A 19,298-nucleotide genomic window follows, 5' to 3' on the forward strand; every position below is an offset into this window, starting at 1 on the left:
AGCCGCAGCTTCAGGTCTGTTACGGGTTCAGGTCTGTCACAGGAGCGGTGCCGGTGCGGCTGCGGGCGGCTGGAGGAACCCGCGGTCCCGCGGCTGCATGCGGGTGTCCCGTGCGCGTCTCGGGAGCAGAGGTAGCCCGAAGGCCGGCGGGGCAGGGACGCGTCCCGCTTCCTCCGGGAGATACCAGCCCAGCCCCAGCAGAGCAGCGCAGGGAGAGGCCGGGTGCCCTCAGGGTCCGGGCGGACGGGGGGGCCGAGCCGCCGCTCCCTCCGCGCGCCCCTCACGGCGACCTTCCGGCTGCGGGGGCCGGGCGGCGGCGGCGGACGGGCAGCTCCTCCGGCCAATCGGCGCTCGGAGCGGCGCGGGGCGCCCCGCCCCTTCAGCCGCGCGGCCCAATCAGAGCCGCGTCTTCGGGCCGGGGGGCGGGACTTCCGCGGCCGGGGAGGCGGTTTTGTGTGTGCGAGCGCTGCGCGGTCCCGGCTCCCCGCGGGCGGCGGCGCTTGGGGGGCCCGGCCCGGCCCGACCCCGCGGGCAGCGCTGAACGGCGGCGGCGGAGGGGGGTCCCCTCTCCTGCCGTAGTGGGGGGCCCCCGCGGGGGCGGCGGGGTCCCCCCGAGGGCGCGGTAGTGACGGCGGCTCGTCCCCCGGTTGGTCCCCCGGTTGTCGGCTCCCCGCGCGGGGTGAGGGGCGGGCAGGTGGGCGATGAATGGGTTCAGCACCGAGGAGGACAGCCGGGATGGGCCGCCCGCCGCCCCCTTTTACGGCCAGAGCTGCTGCCTCATCGACGACGGGGACCGCTGCGTGCGCCCCGCCGGCAACGCGTCCTTCAGCAAGAGGATCCAGAAGAGCATCTCGCAGAAGAAGCTGAAGCTGGACATCGACAAAAGTGTGAGTGCGGCCTCGGCCTGGGCTGCCGGGCGCTGCCGAGCTCTCCGGAGGGGCGGCCGGGCCGGCCCCAGCCGCCACCGCACTGCGGTGCCTCCGGGGAGACGCGGATCCGCCCGGCGAGTTGAGCTCCCGGGCGGCCGGGGGGGTTGGCGTTGGCCGTGCGGGCTGCGGGGCTGTGTGCGGCACACACGGTGCCTCCGGACCGCCTTTCCCCATCCCCAGCGTTACAGCTCTCGGCAAGGGAAGGACGTGCCTGGGTGGACGCGGCTGTTCCCCGGGTGCGTAGCCGGCTTTTCCCTATGGCACTGACCGTGTGCTGGGGCATAACGAAGCTAAAGCACTAAACCCTGTGTTTGGGAGGCAGGAGGTGTGCAGGGAAGCAAAGGAGCGAGCTGTCAGTGCTTCCGAGGCAGGAGTGCTGTTCCCATTGCGGTTTCGGGTTGGAAAGGCTGGTGCTGTCAGGTGAAAACAGCGCTGTGGTTGCTGCTTCAGTCAGACGGCTCTGACGTTACTTCTTTAATTGGTAGGAATTGGTGTTGTAGTGAAGCAGGTTAAAAGCCGAGCTGGTAGTGAGATGTGCTGCATCTTCAGCGGGGCTTATTCGCACACAGAGCAGCCCGGTTTGCTGCTTAATGACACTAAGTGACAGCTGTCAGCTCGAGATAGAGACGGGTTATTTGCCCAGCAGAGAAATAGGCAGAGCAGAGTAGACCGTCAAGATCACAGAAGGAATTTCTCAGAAGTGATTCAGTTAACGGAATTCAGCTCTGCACGCTTTTCTTACCTGATCTTTAAAGATCAGAATCACTAAAAACAAAGCAAAAAAAAAAAAAAAAAAAGGTGAAGTTTTGAGTCAGTCTGTTTGGCAGCTCCCCCAGTTGGTTGGGTCCCTTTTGCACAGCCGAAATGCATCGTGTCACGGGAAGAGAGTGACTCAATTTGAAACATATTCTTAAAAAATAGAGTATTTCTCCCGGTTGTAGTCCTCAGCAGATTTGTCTAGTGGCGTAGTAATTTCTTGCATTTTCGAAATGAGTCTTTGTTGACAGATGCCAGGCTTTAGAAACAAAAAAGGGAGATCAGACTAATGAAGTCAGAACAAAGGGAAAGTGTAAAGCCGGCTGCGTGGAGTGATTTTGGATGTAGGGTGCCTGTGTTCTCTGAAGATATTTTTGCCTTACAGATACCAAATAATTTTGATCTTTTGAGGTCCTTTGTTTTGCTAATTCTAGTGAGATAATATTTGTTAAAAGGGAGGTTCCGTGGCTGAACAAGCAAATAGGAAAGAGGCTATTCTGCGTTTGGTTTATTTGTTTTAATTGAGGTGAGCAGCCCAACTTTTATTTGGTCAACGTTTTGAAACACTTGCATTAGTAATCCTCCGTGCTATTCAAGCCAGAAAATTCACAATAGTGGAATAGAATAATTTTTTTTTTTGGTAGTTACCTGCTAGTAAGTCCTGAAATAAATGCATTTCCTCCAGACAAGCACCCATTTTTTTCCTGACATATGATTGCAGCCATAAAAAAGAAATATATTATCTGCAGAGGTTCAAGTTCAGCTGGAGCTTGAGTTCTTTGTTTTCTTTGCCTTTAGTCTTTGTAAGATAAGTTATTTCTAAATAAAGAGAGTGATATCAGACCTGGGGTTTAAGATTAGAAATTCCTCGATGTCAGTCAGTCACACCAGTCTTGAGGGATGCACTTGACACTGGTGTCTAAGTGGTTGCTGTTCCACAGTATCTTTTTTTGATTGCTTTTTCCACCACTTCTGGTTCTTAGGTGAGACATCTGTATATTTGTGATTTTCACAAGAACTTCATTCAAAGTGTTCGGAACAAAAGGAAGAGGAAGACGAGCGATGATGGAGGTGACTCTCCCGAGCACGACACGGATGTTCCGGAGGTTTGTGGGCTGCTTTGCCAGTTCTTAGCATGTTGAAGTTTTACTTGGATGCTCTCATATATCAGAAAATATTTATATCTTAAATTGCAAGGCCACCGAAGCTGCTGTGGAGTTACTTTCACTTTCCAGGAAGAGTTTTTTTAACGTGTGGTGTCCTGATTCTCTTCCTCATTCCTGTATGAGTTGTTTGCCCCTGTAAAGTTTTCTATAAAAAGAGGTGTGATAAGGTAACTGCACAGCTTTGTGTATGTACAGTTAAAACTGTATTTGATACTAATTTTTTTAAGGACAAAAATAAGTTATTTTTGGTGGTGTCTGATGCCCCATCATAATTCTTTGTTACCTAACATGCATCATTTTGCAAATACACTACAGAATTCAATAGGTCACTCTCTTTGATTGGGTGTTTGATATCCAGGGATATTGAGCTGCTCCAGATATTTGCATATATGGTATTTTTTTAGCACTATTTAAAACTACCTTTAAATAGTTTGTAACACATTTTTATTTTCAGGAGATAGGCCTGGGGGAAGTTTTCTGTGATAGAGAACTCTAGAATAATCCTTTCTCTGTGCCGTTGCGGGCTGCACTTGCTTCAGTGATGTTTCTGGTAGTGTTGACATGGCAAAAGTTGTGCAGAGGTGGTGTTGGGAGAAGCAGAGCATGGCCACGTCAGCAGAGCCCTCTGCTGGAAATGCCAACCCTATTGGCAAAAAGCCTTTAATTTCTGAAAGGAAAAAAAAAAAACCACCAAGAGTCATTTGCCAGCAAAGCTGTGCCTTGGTGCAAAGCTTGTGCACACACCTCCTGTGTGGAGGTGTTGAAAGAGTAGCAAGTTTTTGGTATTGAGTTTTTTTTAAGATAACCTGACCTTTTGTTATCACTGTTCATGTTTCCGTTCTGCAAGGTTCTTCCTCAAAACTTTCCTGTTCAAGCTTTGCAGTAGTTGCCAGGGTGATTGCTGAAGACCCAGTTGGCATCTAAAAATGTTGGTGCTGTAGAGCACACAGAATATTTGGTGGCTGAAATCTGAGGGATGCACGTCACCCAGCTGAACAGGGAACTCTGCACTGTGTCAGTTTTAATGTCACTTCCCTCTCTCTTTTCAGCAGAGATTCCTTTTGTCTTTGAAATTTGGCATTTCCCACGTGATCTTCATCTTCCCTGCTGTAACCTTGCCACCACCCCCTTTGCTTTTAAACTGTGCACTTCCTATTTAAGTATTTGAATTTCATTTCATCTCTCTACTCTGTTTTATGTCACAAGCCATTTGTTCAGTGCCTGCTAAATTGTTATTTCATGTGTGAGCTTTTTAAACCTTGTGGGAACAAAAGGTTCCCCTTTGCTTGGCGGTTGCAGAGGTGTAATTGAGAGCAGAAATTGGCCAGCAATTCTGTTGACAGCATGTGAACCAGAACAAAATTTTCTATTTCCCTGAGGCTATTTTGGTCCTTTAGCATTAACAAATACAAAATATACTTAGGTTTGTCAGTAAGACAAGCCGGTGTGGTTCTGAATGCAAGCAAGGAGAAGTCCTGTTGAGGAAGAAGTAGTTATTTTTAGATATTTTTAGATAAAATAACTACTCATAGAAGCTAAAGGTAGTGCTCATGCCCTCTTCTCTTCCTCACTTCCAGGTTGACTTGTTCCAGCTCCAGGTGAACACCCTGCGACGTTACAAGAGACATTATAAGTTGCAGACTAGGCCTGGACTCAACAAGGCTCAGCTTGCAGAAGTAAGTGACGACAGCGGTGGGTGTTACCTCTGTTACGAGAAAACTTCTTATCTCCCCTGTTCAAGTGCACGTTTCGTGGACACTCACACCTGTGTGACTCACTGGTACAGACCAAGTACTCTCTGAAAGGTTTCAGGGAATGATGGCAGCAGAAAGCTTCCTGCTTGCTTTCACCTGGGACAGGCTTGGAAGGCATGGACACTGGCTCTTGAAAGCCTGTTTTAGTAACTTGTTTGTCTCTCCTTCCTTTCCTACCCTTTTCGTAGTCAAAATCGGTGCCCTTTAGGGAGCAGAAACAGGACCCAGTTTTCTGTGGCCTGGAGGTTATCTGGGGGTGGCTGCTCAGCTGAAACTCAGATTTAACCCACAAATAGTGTCTTTAAGTGCTCCTGTTAGTTCTTCTTTCTAACAGGCACTTGAACTCATTGGAATTGCTTATTATTAAAGGCGGCATCACTGTCCATCGATTCAGATTCTTTATTTCCCTCCTTTGTCCTGATGATTCTGTATTTTAAAAGGATTTTTTCGTAAGGGCCTCTGCTGCTTTCTGACCATATGGGCTCCTTGTTCAGAAAGAACTCTCCGTATCTCTCTGTTATTTGGGCGAGTTGTGCTTGCTGTGCTTCTGCTCTGCTCTCTTTCCTGACTTGATCTGAAAGGCATACTGTGGGAAAAATCTTCTCTAAACTTGAAAAAACTGTAGTAGTTACTGATTAGTAGTGAGGTTGATTTTTTTAAGTTGTGGCTTTTACAACTGTCTGCCTAGAACTGCCTGGTTTGCTTTTACTTTTGCTTTGAAGAACAAAAACCTGACAGACCAAAAAAGTCAGCAAGACACTGTCTGTCTTTCTTTCAAAGTCAACCAAGGAATGAATGTACAGAATATAGAGAATGTGCAGTGTAGGGCATGTAGGAGTAAGTTAAACAAAGCAGGATGGGGTTGTTCCTCATTAGCAGTCGTGATTTGTCATATTCTAACTAATCAGTTCGTAGTCTGTCAGCTGCCTCCTGCCATGAAGGACTGCCTGCTTAAGGAATTTACCATGAAGGTACCCAAGAGGAAAGAAAAGATCAATTACTGTGCAGGTGGAAAATAAAGGGAGCCTAATTTAAAGTTGTCACACACTTCCCAGATTTCCTGTGAAGCCTTAGCAGCTTTGACTCTATGCTGGATCCTCATCCAGCTCCCATGCTTGGATCACTGCTGGCTGAGGCTCTTACACTCCTCATACTATCCCACTATAAGGAAAACTCAAGCATCCATAAATCTCCTTGGAGTTACTTATTGCTCAACCTGCATCAAAATCCCATTCTGGATCTGTGTTGGGTATCAAAAAAGAGCTTCTTCCATGTGAGAAGCAGATCTTGTCCAGCTCCAACATGTTTTCTGTATTCACTTTCTGAGGAAAAAGTAGCTAACGTTTCAGGCCTTATGCTATTGTCAGAGAGGGATAGCCCTATCCAAACCCTAACCCTCCCATTTCAAATTACCTGACGTTCCTCTCAGTGAAAACTTAAGAGTCTAAAGGAAATCATTCTGGATAAAACTTGGCTACACCTGGTTCACACAGCAAAGTGCTGCAGTGTTTCTGACACTGTCCTTTAAAACACAGAGGTGCAGGGAAAACTTGCTTGCCAAATAATCTCAGCACAAAATGTCGCTGAGGAGAAGCTGTGCTGCTTTGGCAGGAGGACACTCTGGCTTCCAAATTCCTCTTGTAGGTTGGCTGCAAATCCTGCTGACATAGCAAGGCTCTGCTATGTTCATACACACATTCCAGCTGTAAAGAGAGAGGGAGGTAAATGAGGACTGACAGTTGGAATTGGTGCATGTTTCACTCAAAGGATAATGCACTCAGTGGCCATAAAATTGCTTTTGGAAAGTGAAGAGAAACCCTGTTCTGATCATTTATAGTTTTTAATTCCAGCATTTCTGTCTCTTTACTTTTTGTTCTTCTAGACTGTCAGTCGTCATTTCAGGAATATTCCAGTGAATGAGAAGGAGACACTTGCATATTTCATCTACATGGTGAAGAACAACAAGAGCAGGCTGGACCAGAAATCAGAAGGCAGCAAGCAACTAGATTGAAGATTAACAAGGCTTGGAATAAGAGGGATCTTGAAAGAACATGTGGTATTGTGCATTTTAGGTATATAAAAACTGTTAAAGTATATTGTAAATTTTTTTTTTAAATGCAGTGTCTGGATGACATAAAAAAATATAGACATTCTTATGAGGAGTATTTGAAAACATGTGCCCAGCATGTTTCCGAAGACTTCTTCCCCTCATTTCAAAGTCATATTGGAATAAAGAAATGAGGATAATGGGGAAACCAAATAAACCTGTAGAACTGTGGAGTTTGTCAACTTGGTGTTTTAAACCATTTCTGGAAATCTACATCTCAGTGCAATTCAGATCCCAGATGGAATTTTTTTCACTGAGTTCAGGCTGCATCACAAACCACCATGCAGTTTGTCTTGGTACAGGACCGGAAGAGCAGCAGAGATAAAATTCATTATCGAGGTGCATGGGTCAGAAGTTTGTCTGAAGCTTGCTGCTCACCTACACATGCTCTGTCTTGCCTTGAGTCAGTGCTTCAAGTCCCAAACTTCTACAAATGCTCCAGCTCACCAGATCTACTCCAGTGAACGCTACTTGACCAATATGAAATTGATGTATTTTTTTTGCCATTTTTACCTCCTGACCCCATCCAACACAGATGCCAACCAACTCTCTGCAGTCTCTTTTTCTAATCTCTTTTATTTAAGAACTCACTAATTAAATTTTATGTAAGCATTTAAAAACTTCTGCATTTCTCTGAATGTGGTATTAAGGCCAACACAACCTATTTGCTGGGTCTGATCATGTTGGTAGAAGTGCTTATTTAATAGATTTATGTATATTTCAGTGATGGCAGGTGAAACAATGGCTTGAGACATCAGTCTCTTAATTTCTGTGTCAGGTCAGTATCGGTCACAAGTGATGTGAATTTTACGCTGAAGCTTTAGCAGATGTCATGAAACTGCTGTGTGCATTCAGGGGCTCTGTTTAGTATAAAGCAGATTTATGGGTGAGACACCGTAACCAGGGCAGTGATCTGACTGGAGCATTTCATGATACATTTCATCTCCCTTTGCAATGGGCAAGAAGCATCAAAGCATTTGCCTTTCATGAACATTACATGTACTTTCATGAGAGCTGTGTGAGTGAGGGTGGCACACTGGTTGCTCCCTACTTGGGCACTGTAGGAGGAGATCACCCTGATTTTATTTAAAGCCAAGGTGTCCTTACAGATAATACAGTGGGTTTTTTGGCAAAAGGAGCTTATAAAAGTGTTGGTTGTGACTGACTGTTCTCCAGTGACCTCAAATTCTCTTCAGGGGATCTCATGATGTAAAGCACTGCTCTGTTTCTTCGCTGTCCTGACCAGTGTCTCCATTCTGCTACAAGATGCCAAGACTCCACATAGAGAGGATATTCTCAACAAGCCTTAAGCAACGAAATGAACAGTAGAAAACTTTGGCTAGCATTTTGTAAATGGCAGGTTTTATTATTTCAAAACTGGATGAAGCTTTGTTGAAGAGCTAAACACACTGGTCATGGTCCCAGCTTAGTACTGCATCGTGTTTTGTAAGGCATGAAGGGTTCACTTAGTGAAGCTCTTGTTGAAGCTCTCCCAGGGTCTCTTTAAAATTCAAGTCACAATTTAAAGCAAGTTGTTCACATCACTCTGAATTGTTTGCTAATACTCCAAAAACATGTTCAACAAACTTCAACATGTCTTAAGTCCTGTGTCATAGGCAGAAATACTCCATTATGGTACACGTCCCATTTGTGACGTCTGGGGAGTGTGATTGTTTCAGCATTCCTTGTTCTGTTCCTTGTTTGATGGATTTTCAGAACATCAGACCAGAGAGAGGTTCAAGGAATGAGGAGAGGATGTCTTATGTCGGTATTTCACGAATGTTTAAAAATTTCCTAATTGTGCTGGTCCTTTCCTTATTGAAAGGGTGGAGTAACTCCCACATCAGTCAACATGATCTGGCTTCTCTCATTCAGGACAGATGGTTAGAAGGGTATGTTCTCTGACTGCATGTTAATCTCCAAAGTGCTCATGTAGTCAGAGGATGTTACCAAGGGAAAATGAGTTTCTGAGTTGAGAAGGTTATGCCTCATAGTGATTCTTCCCCTGTACTGGGCAGTGGTGAGGCCACACCTCGAGTGCTGTGTTCAGTTCTGGTCCCCTCAATTCAGGAAGGACCAGCAGCTCCAGAGAAGGGAAACAAAGCTGGTGAAGGATCTGGAGCACAGGTCCTGGGAGGAATGGCTGAGGGAGCTGGGGTTGTTCAGGCTAGAGAAGAGGAGGTTCAGGGGCACCTTCTCACTCTCTGTAGCTCCCTTGAGAGGAGGGTGGAGCCAGGTGGGGGTTGGCCTCTTCTCCCAGGCAACCAGCAACAGGACAAGGGGAAATGGCCTCAAGCTGCACCAGGAAGGTTTAGGTTGGACATTTGGAGGAATTTCTTCACAGAAGGGGTGATTGAAGATGGGAATGGGCTTCCCAGGGAGGTGGTGGAGTCACTGTCCCTGGAGGTGTTCAAGAAAAGACTGGATGTGGCACTTGGTGCCATGGTCTAATTGACACGGTGGTGTTTGGTCATAGGTTGGACTCGATGATCTCAGAGGTCTTTTCCAACCTAATTGATTCTGTGATTCTGTGATTCTAGACCAAAACTGTAAAAACGTAGTTTGTTTGGGATTTACTTTCTTTGTGGTTGTATTTTATTTTGCTTTATTTTTAAGAGTAAATAAATCTGTTGGGGTGTTTTAGTAGCCAGCAGCAAACTTATTCTTTTCAAGGAAATACGGTGGCAGGTTCCATCTGTTCAGGTGTATTCACTGGAATGCTTTTGTGCCGAGGTGGTATCCAGGAAACTTTTCTTTTTTTCCTGAAATAGTCAATTGATGTTAAATGTGATCCTTGTTGGTTTCACTTCTAAAGCAATTACACTTTTTTGAAAAAAATTCTTAGTGAAATGTGATGATGAAGAGATGTTTACCAGCCATTAGCAGTTGTTTATAAGGTGGAAAGCTTGGAGGCAAGACACCAAAGAAACGGAAGAATCTTTGGCTGTCAGACCCCATGGCCTTATAAACCCCTTGCAAATGCCTTATTACCTTGTTCTCAACTTAGCTAAAGCAAAACACCTTGAGCAACAGAAAGCTGATGGTCTTGTTGGGAGGGTCAGCCACTTGCTGGCTCCCGTGCTATGAACTGAAACCACACGTCAATTCAGTAGCAATATCCATGTTCAGGGTGCCTGTGATTCTTGAAAAGCATTTAGTGTCTAATAACCAGAAAACGCAACAATGCAATTGTCGTTGTGTACGATACCGTGCTGTGTGTTCGATTCCTTATGCTGCATGCCAAGTGAAAAAACAAAAGGAAGACTTTCCAACTTTTTATTTTAAACGTCAAAGTAAATGTGTTTGAACCTCACACTTGTAAAGCCATGAGGTGGGACATTTTCTCAGCACTTTTAGATGGGACTTGTTGGAAAGGTGTAAGACCCAAATTGCTTTGGCTGGTATGATAAGAGATTTTTTTTTTGCATTTTGCTTTTCACAGATGGGCCTTAAATTCTGTCTAGCTTTGAACCATGGAGCACAAGCCTTGGGGGCATGGAGGATGACCAGATGTCATATTCTATTTATAATAGTGGAAGCTTATTTCTTACAAGCCTGCATAGGTGACATTCACCCTGGGGCAGAGGAATTGTCTCTGAACGTCTCCGGCCATTATATAGCCTAATGCAATTCCATAGCCTAGCTCAATTCTCATTGCAGACTTCCATTAACTTAATTAGAGTTTTGAATAGATCCAAAGCCATTAGTATGCAATCCAAATAATGCAGAAACATCTCTTCTGGGGTTAATTTCATCCTGTATGCTGACCCTCTGCTCACTTCAAGGGAAGAAGAAGAAATCATTGCTGGTAGTTACTGGCTTGAGCTCAACTCAGGGGAGTTGGAAGCATGCAAAGACTCGAGTCGGTAGCAACCTGATGGCTGAAAAGTGCAAATACATCCAAGGAGGCTCTGTTAGAATGCAGTTTTCAAAATTTCTGAATCTGAAAGATTATTATATCTCAACCTGAAGTAAACAGTTGCATTTAAAAGTAATGTTTCTTTTGCCAGGCACTTTAGATGCTCAGCCTGAGAAAAGCAGAGGTTTGTACCACTTTCCTCCAGTATTCTGGTGTCCCAGTTTTCCTTAGAAATGTGGCTGTAAACCACTATATACCCCTGTGTGCAAGGCTTAACCGGAACATGTCAAGCCTGACATTTCAAGTTAGTCTAAAGTGCAAGCTGGGTTCAGAGAGGCTTTGAACACAAGAGCCTAAATAATCTGCAGTAAATGGGAGTTTTCATGTGGGTCATGATGGCACAGGGAGGATGAAGCAGGACATGGCCCACAGAGAGACTGAACAAAACTCGCTTCCACAGCAGCAGCAGCAGCATGGAGGGAGATTTGTTCTGCATCAGCTCTTGTGATGGATGTTTTATGAGAGGGGGAGGAGGGCAAGCTGTGCACTTTACATCTTTTGGTTGAGCCAAATGTAAATACCAATGGGAGATCTTCAGCAGGAACTGCAGTTGGAGTGGTGAGGAGGGGTCTGCTGAGGGACTGTTTGTTTAAGTTCGCAGATCTCTGAACTTCCCTGGAGCACTAGAGTCACTTTGTCTCTACAGTTTAGAAACGTGGGTAATACAAGGTGGCCTCCCTTCCAAAAGGAGTCCTTGTGCTGCCCAGAGTAAGGACTGAAGAGTCCTAAAGGTGAAGGAATGTTATTTGATGCCTCACTCCTCGTGTCACTGATGCCCTTTAACCACCTCTAGCTTACTAAGTTAGGGAGTTCTCATTTTCCACTTTTGAAGTGCAAATGAACTGTTAGGATGTAAGATACTCCTTGCACTTTTCACAGCTATCCCTGGTCTTGCGTTTTGGACTTGCTTGTGAACACATCTGTTTGGGATGAACTAAATGCTTGAAGAAAGTGTGGGGAGAGGGGGAGGCTCCTGCCTTAAACCTGAACTTCCCTTGCAAGCAGCTCTGCAGGCCATCCTCTACATCAGCAGGCTCCAGGAGCCTCTGGCTTACCTGAGCCTTACCAGGGCTGGGTTTACTCCTGTCCTACCCACACCTCTGCTCCACAGCTACTGCAGGGGAGGTGGGTAGCAGGTAACTTGCAGAATGGTTTGGAGTCTTTTGGCAGGCTTACTGGGAGAGAAAACTGTGTTCCCTCTTCTGTTTCTGGCCTCCATGTGTTGTGCTGATCTTATGCCAAATGTTTTGGACACCTTGTATTTTTAACTGTGTAATATAGCTGTGTATTGTTAAAGCAACTTAGTAACTTATAGCAAAAACTGTAGAACTCATTTCTCTGAGGTGTAGGAAATGTCCTGCTTCCACTGTGTATGAGACTTTAACTCTGTACTGTCTGACAAAGATAAATTCTGAATTTCACTTTAATAAATGATCTATCTAGCAACTAGGCCCACATTCCCTTGTTTGCCTTCCTGCCCTCGGCACGGATGGTTCCAGAGCCAATGGAGTTCTGCTTTGTGTGAATGTTTCGTGCCAGGCTTCTGAGATTCGCTGTCTTTTCCCGGCCACCTCCCCAGGGCTGAAAACACTGCAGACCTGGAGCAGAGAATGGCACTGCCGAGTGGGAATGCCAAGCCTGGAGTAAAATCTCAGGTGATGGGATGTTTTGTGACAAACCCATGTGGGTTGCACAGGTGCAATTCATGGAGTCTTTTGAATGCAACAAAAAGACAATTCACAAGAAGGATGGAAGTTGTTGAAGAGCTACGTGCCCTTGCATTTTGGGGAGTATTGGGCTTGTCTGTGATGGGAATTCCTCCCCTCCTGTATCATGAACAGTCTATCAAGTGCAGCTTCTCATTTGATTTATGTTTCCTAATGAATCTTCTTTATGTCTAGTTCAACCCTGTGCTTCTGTTCCCTTCTCAAGAACATCCTTGGCTTCATTTCATGCATGATTTATAGCTCCTGTTGTCCAGAGTCAAACCTGCATGCCCAGCTGACAAGGTGGGCGCTGCTCCAGAGCAATGCTGACATGGAGCATCCCAACATTCAAGATTCTTTCCCATTAAGTGAAATTTAATTCAGTTCAATTTTTTTTTCCTGATATTCCTCTTCCTCCTGACCATCAGTCTTACAGGCAAAGGTGTCTCACTTTTTTGCAGCACTGAGGAAGCAAGTGAAAAAAGCTGGGACTTGAGTACTTGTTCATCTGAACTCTGTCATAGTGTTTCCAAAGGCTCTGCTGGCACTGGCTGAGTCATGCTTTTAGCCTTGATTTTTTGCCTGGAAAGAGGTTGTAGTGTAGGTTTTCACACACTTGGATTCTCACAGGGGAGGATGATCAGATGTTGAAAGCTTTACACCCAAAACAGAGCCCAGTGTCCCTAGTGCCTGCCTTTGTGGATGTGTCTGGAGGCCTTAATGAACCAGGATAATTTTGGAATCTGCTGCCATGCCACATGAGGTCCCTGCCTCAGGGAGCTTTCAGCTGAGAAAGGCAAGACCAGAGTGACACAGGTGGGCACTGTGGAACAAGGAGCAAGGGTGGATCATGTCTCACAACCTGTGTGCTGCCAAGGGGTTTTAGGAGGTGTCAGGAGAAAGTCTTCAGGTGAGGACAAGGGCAGCATACCCCAGTGGAAGGGGAAAACTCTTGTCATTTGCATTCCCAAATTGATGAGTGGGGGCCTCTTCTGCCAGCACAGTGAGAAGGAGAGGAGGGCTAAAGGAGGACAGCTGTAAGCAGCAACCTGTTGTGCAGGTGTTAACTTTAGTATGAGAGGGTATAATGGAAACTTCTGATAGGAATACACCCTGCCAGTTAATCTGTTGTTCATTACTCTATAGTAATGAATAACGCTACTTAATCTCATGTTTGCTCCCTGCCAAGAAACCCACAGAAGATTTCAAACTCGAAACCGAGGTGGAATCTGCTCAGTCTTTTTAACTTACACTGAGAAACAGCAGATTGATCTGAGGGCTGAGAACTGCACGTCCCTCTCTGCACTCCCGGCTGCCGTGCGAGGGCAGTGTTAGCTCAGGAACCCGGAGGGGGGGATCGCTGCCCCTCCGAGCCCAGGGCAGCTGCCGGGGGCACCGGGGCCGTGTCCCCATCCCGAAGATGCTTCCTTGGCAGGAGCTGCCTGTGCTTGTCAGAGACCGGAAGCAGGATTATGCTGTGCTGGGATGTGGAGATCATAAAAACGGTTTGTTTGGGTTTTGAGGGTTTTTTTTCGTGGTTGGACATTGAAATTGAACACGTCCGATCCTCTGCGTGAGCCGTCCTTGCAGCCTTGATGGAAACCAGGCGTTGCTTCCCCGCTCCCCAGCAGAAAGGGCAGCACAGAGGACCAGGGAAAAATGTGAATGTGGATTTAATGGTTTTGTGTCTTAGAGAGGTGGCTGTGCAGGAGGAGTGTGGGAGTGAGACTCAGGGTTTGCTTTCTTTCCTTTCCTTTCCTTTTTTTTTTTTTTAAATTTCTTCTCTATCCAACAAGGGATAACTACACAGTTCCACCAGCACTCAGTCTCACTTTGCCAGGAGCTGGAGTCTGTTTCACATCTTTTATCCTTGCAGGTAGTGCTGGGTTCTTCCCTAAGAACCTGAAAACCCCCCAGTGTGCTTTTAGTTAATGGCTTTTGGAGCTTTCTCCAGGATCTCTTCCCTTTCTATGTTGCAGGAAGTACTCCATGGTCAGCCCAGCACCTTCAGCAGGAACACTATGGTGCTGTGGGGAAGAGGGAACTGTCAGGTAGCTGAGGTGGCTCTGCTGCTTCTCCTACTGCAGATATGGACTGCCAGGGACCAGAGCACAGTGATGGGCACTCCATAACCCTGTGTCCCTCCCTGGCCTTGACACCTGCAGGGGCAAAGCCTGTTGTATCCAGCTCATTTGCACCTCACTTTGGTGTCTGGGTTCTCAGCAGCTCCTGCACCCAGCCCAGCAGCCATGGCCTGAGAGGAAGCCCAGGTGAGCAGAGGAGGGTGTTCCAGGGTTCCTGCAAGCTTTGTGCACTAACTCAAACTCATAACTCCTTCCCACGCCAGGAGCTCCTGGCCAAGGCGATTAAACCAGCCTGCTCTGGCCCCTGCTTTCCCCTCTGCTGCTCCTGCAGGTCACTCACAGGCCATGAGAATTTTGTCAAGGTAGCTGCAGTTTGAGGAAAAAAAAAACCCTTTTCCTCTCAATTCCTCAGCTTTCAGCTGCTGGTGATGCCATAAATTCCCCTACTTCTCTGGTTACTGTAAAGTCAGTCAGGGTGGTCAGGACCTGAATTCCTCACACAAAAGAAGCTGGGGGAAAGGAAACAGCAAAAAGGGCCTTCCCTGCCTTGGGGATCTGTCACGGTGAGGCTCCAAGTGTGTGCTCCTGCTCTGCAATCCCTCTGGTCTTAGGTAACTGCCTCTCACTCCCCTCTCACCAGTGCACACCCTCCTCCTAGCCTGCACTTCCCACATCTGGCTCCTTGGCCCCTCTGATCTGCAGGCTCCTGGAGCTGCAACATCTCCAGGTTTGGAGTAACCAGGAGAGACAGAGCTCATCCAGCATCACAGAGCTGTGGGGATGGCATTTAGTGCTGCTGAGCAAAGTGCCCAGCTGGCTTCACCCCCTGCCCTGAGCTGTACAGCACTGGTCCTCCACCAGTCCTTCCATGCTGGGCCTTAAATCCAGCTGCTGTATGAGACACAAGTGGGCTGATAAGCCACCCCACACCACCCACCCTCAGCTGAGGGCTATGCTGAGATGTTGTGGGAGATCAGTGGGAAATTAGCAGCAAAGTGTTAGCACTGCCAGAGAAGGTGTTTGCTATGGGCATCGCTCCACCACTGAGCAGGACAAGAACAGGTCATTCTGCAGAAAGCTGTGGTTCTCCCAATCCTCTGCACTGCAGAAATCCTTCATGGAATAAAGGAGCAATGCAGGTTGGCTTTGGAGAGGTAAGGATGTGGGATGGATGATGAGTTTGTCCATTTTTTGAAGGATGGTCTTGGGAAGGCTGGCCCAAGGTGCAGGGTTCTTGGTCTATTCCCAACACAGGCAGCTGCATGGAAGAATATACCCTGGGTAGAACTCAGTGCCAGCAGACCTAAGCAGGGACTGCCATAAGGGTGAAAACCCAGAGACTTCGGGTTTGGTTTAGAAAATAAAATAGAAGCAAGAAAGTAAAAAAAGTCAGTCTGCATCTACCTTGTAGCTGCAGAGTCTTCCCGTGCTTGGACATCATTTCTACAGCTATGGATTAGAAATGCATCTTCTCTTTAAATGGGTCTCAGAACCACGTGACGCCAGGAGCATGGAGATTTGAGGAAGAGCTATCTCATGTCATGAACTTTGCGCCTGGGCGGGGCCTCGGTTGGGCAGAAAACCTTCCCACCTGAGCAGTGCTCCCAGGAGACGGTCTGACTCAGGAGCCAGCAACTGGGCAGAGAGGCTCCAAGTGTTGGGAGAGGATCAAAAAGCTCCCCTGGCAGTAAATCTTTTACCTGCCATGTGACTCACTGGGGCTTGTGGCCATTCCTCCGAGGTCGGCCCCGGGTCAGGATTTCTCCTGTCTCTTTAGCCCCCAAACCTGGAGATTTTTGTCTTATCTTTGACGCCATCTTGACACTGAAAACAAATTATGGCCCAATTACCCTTACTCAGAGGGGCTGGGGCTACCTTAAATGGCCACAACTACCAGGCGCTTCCTTAAGAGCGGTAATTAGTGGGGCGTGGGATGGGGAGGGGGCAAGGACTGGGGGTACCCCTGGCATGAGGCTGCCCTTGCTCCCCTGTTTGCTATGGCAGGAGGGGACATCCCATCCAGCCCTTCCCATCCTATCCCATTCCATCCCGTCCTACTCACTGGCCCAGCCCTGCTGCCCCCTTGGGCTCCGCAGAGGCCAAGCTGAGGTGGGGCTCGCTGCCACCGCGGTGTCCGGGCTGGGGGCTGCCCTGCCCCCTGCCTCCCCCAGCCCTGTGTCACCGGCTGGGGCCAACCCAGAGGGGCCCCGTGACGGGAGGCAGCAGCCCTGGCCCTGGCCGTGACCTTCGGGACGACCTCGAGTGAGTCCCTGCCAGGGCTGGGGACTGGCTGTGCCTCTCATTCCAAACTGGGACATTTCCATGTTCACCCCGAGAAACACGGAACAGCAGCATCACGGCTGAACTGCCGTAACAACCGACCTGAAACTTCTAAAATTTCTTTTTCTTCCCATCTTTCCGTGTCATTACACCGCCCTCTTCTCTGCTCTGTCCCTGGGCATTCCTTGCCCAGGGTTGTGCTCTCTGCCTGAACCCAGCAGCTGTTTTGGGAGCTGGCAAATCCAGCCTGCAGCCTGGACAGTGCTCATGGGTGATCGGGTCTGGGTGTTTCTTTGCGCCCCCCCGCCCCCCCCCTTTTTTTTTGTCAGATTGGTATTTTATTTGGCTCCATCCTGTCTACCGAGCTGTCCAGTGTAACCCTTCCCTTGCTGCTTCTGAGATAAGAATAGGCTCCCCCGAGATCAGATAAACAGGCCCATAAATACCTACAACAACAAGAAACAGAGTCTCGGCTTGGCAGGAAAGGAGGGGGGGGAAAAAGGCAAAAAAAGAGCCATTCCTTTGCACGCTAAAGCGGGGGTGCAGAGCGAGGGGTGGGAAGCGCCCGACAGCCTCCTTGCCCACAGCACTCGCCCCCTTGGCCAGACAGGCAGCCAGGGGCCAAGCAGGGCTGGCAGCAGGGTCCCCGGCAGTGTCCCTCGTGGCTGGATTCCAGCGGCAGGGAGCCTGGCACGTAAGGTGCTGCCCCGGGGCCAAGCGATCCCTGCGTGCGTGTTCCTCTGCCCGGGCAACTGCCGGCCGCAGCCTGCGTGCCCCGAGCCAGCTGCTTCCCAACCGCAACAAGTTCACGGCAGGGTCGAGCCGAAGGTATGTGCAGGGCCCTCTCCCCTGACCGATGAGCTAGGCCCTTCGGTAGCCAAAAACTGAAAGCTGGTGGCCAAACCGTTCTTGCAGACAGTTCTGGTGCCGGCAGCACCGGGAGCTCTGCCGCTGCCTGCCGGAGGCTGCCGGGACGCCGCTCCCAGCCGTGGTTCGCTGCCGGAGGAAGGGACACTGTCCCTGTGCAGGGCTCCCATTCCCCTGAAGCTCCTCTTCCTTTGGGGGTGAAAGGGGCGACCCCATCCTAGGCTGGCACAGGCGCTGAGCTGGACCCTCGACTCCCCGGCCCCGGAGTGGCGGAGCCGCCTGAGCGGTGCCGAGCTGGGGACAGAGCTCGCTGCTTGCAAATGCAGCCCTTCCAAAGCGTTGTGGGGAGCGGGGAAGCCCGAGACTACAGGAAATGTTTAGTGCCTTTTTTTACCCACTCTCCCCCCAAATGCTGAGCCACTATCTCAAAGGGAAACCCCCTTGCTGGGCAGGGAAATCCTCTGCAGCCGTGGAAACGGAGAGCGCTTTCACTTGCAAAATCCCGAAGGAACAGCGGAGGCTGGCACAGAGGACACCTTCCCCAGAAGTTTGCAGCCAGCAGGTACCACAACCAGAAACTTGTGGTAAGAAAAGCAAAAATCCTGCGGATGCAGGCAGAACATCGCCCTGGCTGTGCAGGGTGCCCCTTCCCAGAAGCAAAATTGGAAACACGTAAGGTAAAAACCAGCGGAGGTTTTAGGTGCGGTGAAAGGTCCGCAGGCTGCGAGCGATGTACCAGATAGAGCCTGGTGTGACGGCACCGAGGACACGGTTCCCGTGCAGAGTCACCTTTGCCTCACAGCAGAGCAAGTCCCAAATCCCCGTTTAACCCTTTCCCTCATCTGCTGCCGAAGGGCAGCACCGATTTGTCCTGTATGGATACAGGGATACCGGCTGGCACATCTGAACAGGACGGGAGCTGGACACATTTATGGGGCGCTGGATTATAGTTTCAGTGACAGCTTGGGAGCTTTCCCATAAGAACCCAGCCCTTTAGGAGACTGAAACTTGCACATAAAATTGGATCCTTGGAACTGACTTTCTGTACGGGTTTTTTTTTGTTGTTGTTGGTTTTTTGGTTTGTTTTGTTTTTTTCTCCCTTGAATGTGTTTGGGTTTGGGAGTGCCCTACTCCACTCATGGAAGTGGTAGCATGCTAAACTTGTTATAGCTCAAACAAAAACTTACCACTGCGGGCGGGCACTGCTCTTCTCAGGCAGTCCATTTTCATCTCAGCCTCCCTCAAAGAGATCAGAAAATGGATCGGGGCAGAGAAGGCAGCCGTGCAGTGGCTCCGGGGTGAGGGAAGGCTGATTCAAGCAGCCGGATCCTTCTCCATGGGAGTTAATTACTCTGGCTGTACCCCCCAGTGTTTGTGTGTCCCTCCGTCTGTATTTGCACACATGCACAAAGTGATTATAAAACCCAAGCTGCTTCCCCACGGCTGAGCTGGGATATTCTTGGTGTGTGCGGCCGCACAAGCACAGATTGATCGATGTGTCGGTATTTTACAGATGTAGCATCATTATTTCTATTCCTTTAGTCGCAATCAAAAGCTTGGTTTCAAACACAAAATGTAAACGTCCCTGCTGTGCGCCCTCAGATTAGCCCTAGAATAATGTCCAGATTTACCTGTGCTGTTTTTCTTTGCCCCAGGCAGCCGCCCGAGTGTCCGGGTTTATCCCGGTGTCGCTGGGAACGACAGCGTGGCCAGGCTGGGAAGGCTCTGAG

General features: G+C 48.5%; 1 protein-coding gene across 2 annotated transcripts; it reads left to right on the forward strand.

Moving 5' to 3' along the window:
* The first annotated feature begins 475 nt into the window (after positions 1 to 475).
* LOC121657869 (histone deacetylase complex subunit SAP30L) lies at positions 476 to 12,077 on the forward strand. Of its 2 annotated transcripts, XM_042014048.1 has the most exons (4): positions 483 to 887; positions 2,669 to 2,791; positions 4,429 to 4,527; positions 6,488 to 12,077. In XM_042014048.1, the coding sequence occupies exons 1-4, from the start codon at positions 702 to 704 to the stop codon at positions 6,614 to 6,616; spliced, it is 537 nt and encodes a 178-aa protein (XP_041869982.1). In that variant the 5' UTR covers positions 483 to 701; the 3' UTR covers positions 6,617 to 12,077. The 2 variants fall into 2 exon arrangements, with proteins under 2 accessions (XP_041869983.1, XP_041869982.1); XM_042014049.1 differs by lacking the exon at positions 4,429 to 4,527 and having other exon boundaries at positions 476 to 887.
* Positions 12,078 to 19,298: the final 7,221 nt, after the last annotated feature.

The sequence above is a fragment of the Corvus kubaryi genome, unplaced genomic scaffold, assembly GCF_017639235.1.
Source record: "Corvus kubaryi isolate FWS band 111438036 unplaced genomic scaffold, C.kubaryi_AGA036_p1.0 split1-37374, whole genome shotgun sequence".
NCBI classification, from domain to species: Eukaryota; Metazoa; Chordata; class Aves; order Passeriformes; family Corvidae; genus Corvus; species Corvus kubaryi.